At 54.1% G+C, this 10,299-nt stretch overlaps 1 protein-coding gene across 1 annotated transcript; it reads left to right on the top strand.

Moving 5' to 3' along the window:
* The first annotated feature begins 753 nt into the window (after positions 1 to 753).
* Positions 754 to 10,089, top strand: Tmem161a (transmembrane protein 161A). The gene is made up of 12 exons (XM_057752763.1): positions 754 to 781; positions 1,927 to 2,030; positions 2,435 to 2,515; positions 2,777 to 2,874; positions 2,984 to 3,140; positions 4,770 to 4,921; positions 6,997 to 7,057; positions 7,169 to 7,312; positions 7,399 to 7,512; positions 7,638 to 7,812; positions 7,918 to 8,014; positions 8,301 to 10,089. Exons 1-12 carry the CDS (start codon positions 779 to 781, stop codon positions 8,555 to 8,557), a joined length of 1,443 nt encoding a protein of 480 aa, XP_057608746.1. The 5' UTR covers positions 754 to 778; the 3' UTR covers positions 8,558 to 10,089.
* Positions 10,090 to 10,299: the final 210 nt, after the last annotated feature.

Genomic DNA, 10,299 nt, shown 5'->3' with positions numbered 1-10,299 from the left:
TTTGCTGTAGTTTTAGAGGCTGTCCTGAAAATAGCTCTTGCAGTGGGAAGAGCTCCACCTGCTTCTGCCTCCTGAGAGCTGGGATTGAAGGCCTGTGCCGCCGCCACCCAGCACTTATTTTTTGTTTTTCTTTTTAATATTTATTTATATTCTATGTACATTGATGTTTTGCCATGAGTTTTGGGTCTCCTGGAACTAGAATTACAGACAGTTGTGAGCTGCAATGTGGGTGCTGGGAATTGAAGCCGGGTCCTCTGGAAGAGCAGTCAGTGCTCTTAACCACTGAGCCACCTCTCCAGAGGTTTTTTCAAGACAAGGTTTCTCAGTGTTATGCTGGACTGGAACTCGCTCTGTAGACCAGGTTGACCTTGAACTCAGGGTGATGCCTCTGACTCCTGAGTGCTAGGATTTTAAAGTGCACCATCATTGCCGGCTATGACGTTTTTAAAAAAATATCAATTAAAAAAAAAGGAGGGGGGTCCAACATAGTGGTGTGTGCCTTAATTCAGGCCAGTCTAGTCTACATAGAGAGTTGGATTACACCGGAACTGTCACACACACACACACACACACACACACACACACACACACACACACACACACACACACACGTCTGCACGAACTACAATCCCCGGCAGGCATTGCGAAGCCTTCCTCGTTCTTAGCCCTATGACCGGCTTCTCAGGCTGCCGGTCAACAGGATCCCGTCTCTAATTGGCCAAGTTCCGCGGCGCTTACCCGCCTCCAGCCGTGTGCGTTGGTGCGCTCGGGAGCGGACATGGTGAGCAGGCCCTGTGGGGTCCCTCCCTGGGGCAGTGTGGGCTTCAGCCGTGTGGAGCGAGGCACAGGGACTGCGTGGGTGGAGGACCGCCTGGCAGAATTGAGAGGGACCCCGAAGGCTCGGAGGCCGGTGGTCGACGGAAGTGGGGTGTAGTCGGTGGTGCAGGACTCCTTAGGAATGAAGGGTTTGCAGCCGTGTTTGCTTCCTGACAGGGTCTCATGTAGCCCAAGTTGTACTACAACTTCTTCGTAGTCTCGGGTGTTCTCGAACTTCTGATTCTCCTGCCTTCGCCTCCAGAGTGCTGGGATGACAGGCGTGTGCCACTATGCTTGATTTTCCGTTTTGTTTTTAAGATATTTTATTTTGTTATGATGGATGTTTTGTATGTATGTCTGTGCACCCCGTGTGTATCTACTGTCTTTAGAGGCCGGAGAAGGTTGTAGGATTCCCTGGGACTGGAGTTAGCACGTCTTTAATCCCAGCACCCACGAGGCAGAGACTGGCGGATGGATCTCTGTGAGTTTGAGGTCTACAGAGTGAGTTCCAGGACAGCCAGGACTACAGAGAAACCCTGTCTTCACAGAAAACATTGTTATTTAGAAAGGGCCTTATTGTGTAGCTTTGACTGGCCTGGAACTAGCTCTGTACCCCAGGCTGACCTCAAACTCACAGAGATCCGCCTGCCTCTGCCTCTGAGTGTTGGGATTAAAGGCATGCGCCATAACCACTGAGCTAAAAAAAACATTTTTTTGTTTGTGTTTTTCGAGACAGGGTTTCGCTGTAACTGTGGAGCCTGTCCTGGAACTGGCTCTGTAGTCCAGGCTGGCCTAGGAAATACTCTTTAATAGTTGGATGTGGTGGCTCTGGCCTTTGATCCTAACACTGGGGAGCCAGAGGCAGGCAGATTCCTGTGGGTTCTTGGCTGCATAGGAACAACCAGGGCTCACAAACACAGGGAAAGGGGTTCAGGGGTCTGACAGTGGGAACAGAAGTCAGGCCCCGTCATCTGAGGGAGTGGGCGGGATGTCTGGGACCCCCAGAATGAACTCTGGCGTCATCCCAAGGCCATTCGCCTATGTTTCCCTATAAATAGCTTGGGTTACTTCAGGGAGCTTTGAACTTTCTGACTAGAGCTGCTTCCTCAGGCGGCCCTTGGAGTGCAGCTGGTGGTGACCCTGTTCGCTGCCACCCTCATGCACAGGCTGGCTCCACATGGCTCCTTTGCCCGCTGGCTGCTCTGTAACGGCAGGTGAGTAAGCCCTGTCCCGCCAGCCGTGGGCAGAGCCTGCCCAGTTCCTCCTTCTCTCCTTCTTTAGAAATTACTTTTAATTATGTGTAGGTGTGTGTCTCCACGTGTGGGGTTGTGCCCAGGAGCGCAGATACCTGGGGAGGCCAGAGGTGCCTCAGCCTTCGGGGTGCTGGACTCTAAAAGCTCACAGACTTAAGGGTATCCTGGGTTCCCTAGCCCCCTGTGGCTGGATCAGTCCCCAGAATTCCCTGGCTATGGGCACTCCCAGGCACCCTGGGCCACCTTCCCACAGGGCCACCGTCCTGCACCTCTGCTGCTGCCCAGCGCTCTGTCCTCAAGACCAAATTCGGGTTCTTTACCTCGTGCCCCCAGGCCAAGCTTTCCCGACTCTTTCTCATCCTCAGTCTGTTCCGCTACATACACCCGTCAGAGGAGGAACTGCGGGTGCTGGCAGGGAAACCAAGGCACAGAGGCAGGAAGGAACGGTGAGTGGCCCCCATTTGACTCCACAGAGCCCAGGCTCTCCTATGCTCTCCCGCCCAGGGGCAGGCCTCACTCCTGGAGGGCGAGGGCTCCAGGCTGGGGGTCGTGACCCACCCTCCTGCTGCGGTGCGGGATTCCTGGCTGTTTGCTCTGGGCTGGCCCTGTGCCTAGGCTGCCCCCACACCAAGCCAGCACAGTCCTGGTTCTTTGGCAGGCCCAGAGGAGATCGCTGGGCCCACCTTTCACTGTCCTCATGTGCTCAGGTGGGCAAATGGCCTTCATGACGAGAAGCCATTGTCAGTGCCTCGAGACGCCCCTTTCCAGCTGCAGACCTGTCCCCTCACTGCTGCGGATGCCCTAGGTAACACCCGGTCCAGCACCTACTCCCCACCCCAGCTATGGGGTCACCCTGCCTGGGGGTGCGGTGGGGACGGGCAAGCCTGCAGGACAGCTGGACTCTACCCCTGCAGTCCTGCGCTTCTTCCTGGAGTACCAGTGGTTCGTGGACTTCGCGGTGTACTCCGTCGGTGTGTTCCTCTTCACGGAGGTCTACTATTTTGTGCTGAGCCCAGTCCAGGAGACCAACATTGCTGTGTTCTGGTGCCTGCTCACACTGGCTTTTTGTCTGTATCCTTCCTCCAGTGGGACTCAGGCCTGAGCCCCTTGTCCCTCTAACTGTAGTCTGTGTGTCACTGTGCCCTTGTCCCTCTAACTGTAGTCTGTGTGTCACTGTGTGCCACAGACCTGTCCCCGAGTTAGGGCATGACCTCAGACTCCAGACTCGCCCTCCCAAGTGCTGGGGCAACAGCTGTGTCATCGCACCGTCTTGGGTTGGACCACTGGATGGGTTTCTGCCCCTCCAGGTCTATAGGATCATGGAAACGAGGGGACAGCTTGCTGGGAGCTGGCTCATCCTTTTTTGTTTGTTTCTTTGGTTTTTTGAGACAGGGTTTCTCTGTGTAGCCCTGGCTGTCCTGGAACTCACTCTGTAGACCAGGTTGGCCTCTAACTCACAGATCTGCCTGCCTCTGCCTCTGCAGTACGGGATTAAAGGTGTGTGCCAGCACTGCCAGGCCTACCTTTTTACCCAAACCTTCTAGCATATTCTTTGCATAAAAGAGCATGTCACCAGGACAGCTTGGAGCTGGGAAAGACCGGTCCTTCTACATTGAGAGCAGAAGCCCAGGGATGCCGGGGACCAAGTGAGAGCATAGAGGATCACCCAGTCCCCAGGATGTAGGTCTGTGGGGACATTTCATGGCCAACTGCTACCTGGGCCGCCCCTTAGGAGAATTTCAAGGGGCCTCATGAAAGCAATGAGTGTGGTGTTCTTTTTTTTTTTTTTTTTTTGGATTTTTTGAGACAGGGTTTCTCCGTAGCTTTTGGTTCCTGTCCTGGAACTAGCTCTTGTAGACCAGGCTGGCCTCGAACTCACAGAGATCCACCTGCCTCTGCCTCCCGAGTGCTGGGATTAAAGGCGTGCGCCACCACCGCCCGGCGAGTGTGGTGTTCTTAAACAGAGGAGGCAGGAGATCAGCTTGCCTAAGTGGAAGAGAGGAGGGGAAGGAGGTTGGGAGTTGGTGGAGCTTGTTTCTTAAAGGAACAGGGTATCCAGGTGAGAGACCAGGCCAACAGATTACAACAGGGAGGGCCTTGGTCCTGACTCAAAGTAATATGCTAAATTTTGTTGACTCCCCATGGGAAACCTACCCTCTCTGAGGAGTGGATGGGAGTGGAATGGAGGGGTGGGTTTGACTGAGCATGCACGGAGAGGCCCCTGGGTCCAGCCAGGAGAGGCTGGGCTCCATTCCCAGCACAGTCCTCCTAAGGAAGAAACGGTTTCTGGCTTTTCTGTAGCATCAGATGCCACCCGTGTGGGCTTTTCACTGCCCCTCCTCCCCTAGCTGCAGCTGCCATAATGCTTTCTGATCGTTCATAGGTCATTAGGCCACCTCCAACCAAACCCCAGCACCCCAGCTCACCTGATCCTACACCCCAAATTTAAACTCCAGGTGCCCAAGGTCAGTTCTTGCAGAGTTGTCTCTGCCTAGTCTGTCCCTGGCTTTCTTTTTTTTTTTTGGTTTTTTGAGACAGGGTTTCTCTGTGGTTTTGGAGTCTATCCTGGAACTAGCTCTTGTAGACCAGGCTGGTCTCGAACTCACAGAGATCCGCCTGCCTCTGCCTCCCAAGTGCTGGGATTAAAGGCGTGCGCCACCACCACCCGGCTGTCCCTGGCTTTCTTAACCCCACCTCCAGCAAGGTGTTCCTCATGGTGACCCAACTGTACTTCAGTGCCAGAGAGGGCGGCGAGCGCGCAGTCTGCCTCACCTCCGCCCTCCTCTTCCTGCTCTTAGCCATGCTAGTGCAGGTGGTGCGGGAGGAGCTCCTGGAGCTGGGTCTGGAGCCAGGTAGGTGTGCTCCCTGCTTGAATTCACTTTCTTTTTCTCTTCTGAAACTGGGTCTCACTCTATGGCCCTGGCTGACCGTGAGCTCTCGGGATCCTCTGACCTCAGCCACCTGCATACTGGAATTAAGGTGTGTGTTATTACGGGGTCTGGAGAAGTGGCTCAGCGGTTAAGAGCACTGGCTGTTGTGCTTCCAGAGGACCTGTGTTCAATCCCCAGCACCCACATGCTGTCTGTAACTCAGTTCCAGGGGACCCTACACCCTAATGCAGGCGAAACACCAATGCATAGATTTTTTTTTTTTTTTGGTTTTTCGAGACAGGGTTTCTCTGTGGCTTTGGAGCCTGTCCTGGAACTAGCTCTGTAGACCAGGCTGGTCTCGAACTCACAGAGATCCGCCTGCCTCTGCCTCCCGAGTGCTGGGATTAATTGTTTTGCTTTTTCGAGACATGGTTTCTCTGTGGTTTTGGAGCCTGTCCTGGAACTAGCTCTTGTAGACCAGGCTGGTCTCGAACTCACAGAGATCCACCTGCCTCTGCCTCCCAAGTGCTGGGATTAAAGGCGTGCGCCACCATCGCCTGGCCAATGCACAGATTTTTAAAAAAAGATTTATTTATTTATTTATTTATTTATTTTTTGGTTTTTCGAGACAGGATTTCTCTGTGGTTTTGGAGCCTATCCTGGAACTAGCTCTTGTAGACCAGGCTGGTCTCGAACTCACAGAGATCCGCCTGCCTCTGCCTCCCAAGTGCTGGGATTAAAGGCATGCGCCACCACCGCCCGGCAAAAAAAAGATTTATGTTATTACTATTTTTTGATTTGTTTGCTTTGTTTTTTCAAGACAGGGTTCCTCTGGAGCTTTGGAGCCTGTCCTAGAACTAGCTCTTGTAGACCAGGCTGGCATTGAACTCACAGAGATCCACCTACTTCTGCCTCCTAAGTGCTGGGATTAAAGGCGCGCGCTACCACCTCCCGGCTGTTATTACTATTTTTAAAGGTTTATTTTTATTCCATATGTATGGGTGCTTTGCCATGGTGTGTGTGTCTCTGTATCGGGGTTGTGAAGTACCTGCAAAGGCCAGAAGAGGGCACTGGACCCCCAGAACTGGAGTTAATCGCTGTGAGCCACTGTGAAAGAGCAGCAAGCGCCCTTAACTGCTAAGCCAACTCCACTCTGTTGTTGTTGTTGTTTGTTTGTTTTTAAGATTTATTTCTTTTGCCAGGCAGTGATGGTGCAGACCTTTAATCCCAGCACTTGGGAGGCAGAGGCAGGCGGATCTTTGAGAGTTCGAGGCCAGACAGGCTCCAAAGCTACAGAGAAACCCTGTCTCAAAAAACAAAACAACAAAAATTATTTACATATATGAATGCTTTGTCTTCATGCGCACCAGAAGGAATCAGATGCCATTACACAGATGGTTTCCAGCCACCATGTGGGTGCTGGAAATTGAATTCAGGACTCTGGAAGAGCAGCCAGTGCCTTCCCTGTGCCATCTCCCCAGCCCTAGGTCCTACTTCTTGAAGAGTTCCACCTAGCAGGTCTCTGTGTGGCTCAGTGACGGGGCATCTGCACAGGACATGTGGAGGCTCTGGGTTGCATTCCAGCATGGGAAAATATAAGTGCAATTAAAATAGATTTTCTGGGGCTGGAGAGATGGCTCAGTGGTTAAGAGCACTGGCTGCTCTTCCAGAGGACCTGAGTTCAATTCCCAGCATCCACGTGGAGACTAACAAACACCTGTAACTCCAATTCCAGGGGATCTGATATCCTCCTCCAACTTCCACAGGTACCGTGCACACACGGAAAACAGATATACATGCAGGCAAAACATTCACAGGCCAAAAAAAAAAAAAAAAAGATAAAATAGATTGTCTGAGCTGGGGCTCGGGCAGCGTGTGGCAGCGCTTGCTCTGCAAACATGAGGACGGGGGTTTGCAGCCATGTCAGAGGTGGAGATTGGCTGCCCATGCCTGTAAACTCCACACTGTGGAGGCAGAGCTGGATGGCTTCTGGGAGCTGGAAGGCTGGCCAGCCTTGGAAACCTTAACAATCCACACACTTGATCTTCTTCCTCTAGGTCTGGCCAGCGTGACCCAGAACCTGGAACCTGTGCTGAAGAAACAGGATTGGGACTGGGCGTGAGTCCTGGGGACTGGATCTTGAGGGGAGGTACAGGTAGAGGGAGGATCACAGCCTTCCCAGGCTGAATTCTGACCAATCATGGATTCCCTGAGACCTTCTCTTCTCAGACTCCCGGTGATCAAACTGGTCATCCGCCTTGGGCTGGCGATGCTGGGCTCCTTGCTGGGCGCCTTCCTCATTTTCCCAGGCCTGAGGCTGGCGCAGACGCACCAGGACGCACTGAACCTGTCTGCAGACCGGCCGCTGTTGCAGTTAGGCGGGGCTCCCAGGGTGCGGTGGGAGGTTGCCCTAGAGGCTGGAGGTCAGGAGACTGGCCCCACTGTTGTACTCCCCCCAGGCTGCTCCTGCACACCAGCTTCCTGTCGCCCCTGTGCACCCTGTGGCTCTGGACAAAGCCTATCGCTCGTGACTTCTTATGCCAGGCACCCATGAGGAACATGACCTCTTCTCTGTGCGTGTGTCAGGGCGGGGCACTGAGGGACCTGGGGTGTCTGAGACCGGGGATGAACTGCAAAGATTGTGGCCTGAGGAACGAGGGCTCACCCCAAATCCCTGCCTGCTTGGCTCTTGTTGCAGGCCGTCAGAAGGGGCCTTTGATTCCCTGCGTCTCTGGGTGCTGGTGGCGCTGTGCCTGCTGCGGCTAGCCGTGACCCGGCCACACCTGCAGGCCTACCTCTGCCTGGCCAAGACTCGAGTGGAGCAGCTGCGCAAGGAGGCTGGCCGCATTGAGGCCCGTGAGATTCAGCAGCGGGTATGCACCCCGAGTGGGACAGTTCCTGGGCTAAAGGGGCCCGTTCGTGGGGTCCCTGCCCTGGGAAAACCACTCCCTCTGCAACTTCTGCTGCCTCCCTACCAGGTGGTCCGGGTCTACTGCTATGTGGCCGTGGTGAGCCTGCAGTACCTGACTCCGCTCATCCTTACTCTGCACTGCACCCTGCTGCTCAAGACCTTGGGTGCGGGGGCTGGTGGGGAAAGAGGGTGGGACCAGATCTGGTAAGGTGGGGCCTTCAGATAAAAGCTGGTAGTAGGGTCTGAGCAGGGCTAAGGGTGGGGCCAGCTTTAGAAAGTGAGGGCGGAGTTTGGTCAAGGCCACAGACAGTTTTCCTGTGGGAACAGGAAGGGGCCAGCAGACTGGGGAGGATGGAGGCCCCCTAAAGTTAGTGGGGTATAACCTAGTGGGCAGGGTATGAGCACCGCTAGACCCCCACTGTTCTGTCTCCACCTTTTTCCCTCTTGCAGGCGGCTACTCTTGGGCCCTGGGCCCTGTTCCAACCCCACTGACCCCGAGCCAGTCTTCAGACATTTTGATCTCTGTGAACCCAGCGGAGGATGAAGCCCAGCAGACCGCGGCCCAAGTCGCAGGGATCGTGGGTGGCCTGCTTACGCCCCTCTTACTCCGTGGCGTGCTGGCCTACCTCATCTGGTGGACTGCTGCCTGCCAGCTGCTCTCCAGCCTCTTCGGCCTCTATTTCCACCAGCACCTGGCAGTTTCCTAGCGTGATGCCACTAGGTACTGGCGTCTGATCCCAGTTCACAGGATTGGAACTGTCCGTCCCGTGTGTGCACCTCAGTGCCCCTAGACGACCTAGGGGTAAGGGTAGAAACTCGCCACCATCTCTCACCTCAGTGCCTAGATCATGGACCCCTTGAATCAGGTTCCCCTGGACCTGGAGGCCATGGTCCTCGTGTGTGTGTGTGTGTGTGTGTGTGTGTGCGCGCGCGCGCACGCTAGATTGCATGCCTGCATGTGTGTATAGGATGTCAGTGGGAGGCTGCGCTCAATAAAAGGGGTGGGCCACTTTTACAGAAATATGCCAGAGGCTAGGGAGACACGCGGGGAGACCTGGGTGGTGAGAAGGGCTTAGGAGAGCAGTACTAGGCAGGAGTGGAAAAATGGAGGAGGTTAGAGATTGCCAGAAAGCTAGGGGTGGAGCTCAGGCCCAGCATCCACGTGTCCCTGGGGTCCATCACTATCACTAGGAGGGAATGAGACAAAGTCACCATGCCCATCTCCCAGCACACTGGGGAGGCTGAGGCAGGAGGATTAGCTTAGACTAGTAAAAAGATCATGTCTCCAAAACAAGAAAACAAGGGGGAGGGAGAGGACAGTCAGAACTGTCACCAGCCTTGGATGCTGTGAGGTGACTGCTGACTTGTATTCAAGACCCTGGTGACTGAGGGTCACCACCAACTCCAGCGTTGTCCCGTTCCTGTGACTGTATGTGCATGTGCTCATGAGACATGCATGGGCTGTGTGGCCCTCCTACATATGGAAAATGTATATTGAGAATAAAAACGGAGGCCTCCTGTAGTGCTGCCTAGTAACATTGCCAGTGGCCAGGGGCAGTGCTGTCACAGCCCTGAGGGCTCACTCTGGAGAGATGGAAAGGACTCAGGAATGTGACTGTTGTCCAGACCCACAAGTGCCATTATGAGAGGCTCGGAGGACAGCTTAGCACGTGGGACTTGCCTTCTCCCTTTGAGACAGGGTCTCTTGTTCATGGAGTCTTTGGTTTCCACCTCCCACCTTGCCATAGTGGTGCTGGGTTGTGTTGCTCCGTCCCACTTATGAACTCAGGTCTTTATGACTGCAGCAAACATGACTAATACGTGTGTGCCATGAACCCGTGGGATCTTCTTGAAGGTATATCTGGAGTTTGCTGACTCTTGGGAGAGGCTCCCAAACTGGCACAAAGCTGTGGGAGCTTGAGGAAGGTTTCATGGGATTCAAGGATGGGCAAGCAAAGGGTGATATGCCCTGCAGGGGTGCAAAAAGCAGACAATCCTGAAAAACCAGGCTCTGCTCTGGAGGACCCGAGAGTGACTTCAGAGTGGAGGGCACACACGGCAGATAGGCCTACCCCAGCACTTGGCTGGTCGGGGGCTGAGCTGCTTTCCAGTGGCTGATGTCTATGGTTGCCAATAATGACAGAGGCAGGCCAGCTGGCACCATGCAAGAAGTTGAAGTCAGCCTGGATTATGTATCTCAGATATATAAATAAATATACGAAGCATTTTTTTATTGGCAGATTCAGCTGTGTGATTACTATTTTCTTGCTTTTTTTTGTGTGTGTGTGCTGGCAAAGGAACCCAGGATCTTTTGTGCAGTGCTCTACCCCAGATCCACTCCCCCAGCCCATCTCTGGGATTCTCGACTGGGGCTCTACTGCAGAGTTACACCCCAGCCCAGTTCTCCAACTTTGCCCATCACTTCCATTCCCAGGAGCCTGTGTCACAC

Source organism: Chionomys nivalis, chromosome 20, assembly GCF_950005125.1.
Source record: "Chionomys nivalis chromosome 20, mChiNiv1.1, whole genome shotgun sequence".
NCBI lineage: Eukaryota > Metazoa > Chordata > Mammalia > Rodentia > Cricetidae > Chionomys > Chionomys nivalis.
Note: the sequence above shows the minus strand (reverse complement) of the source record. Positions and strands in the feature narration are given on the sequence as shown.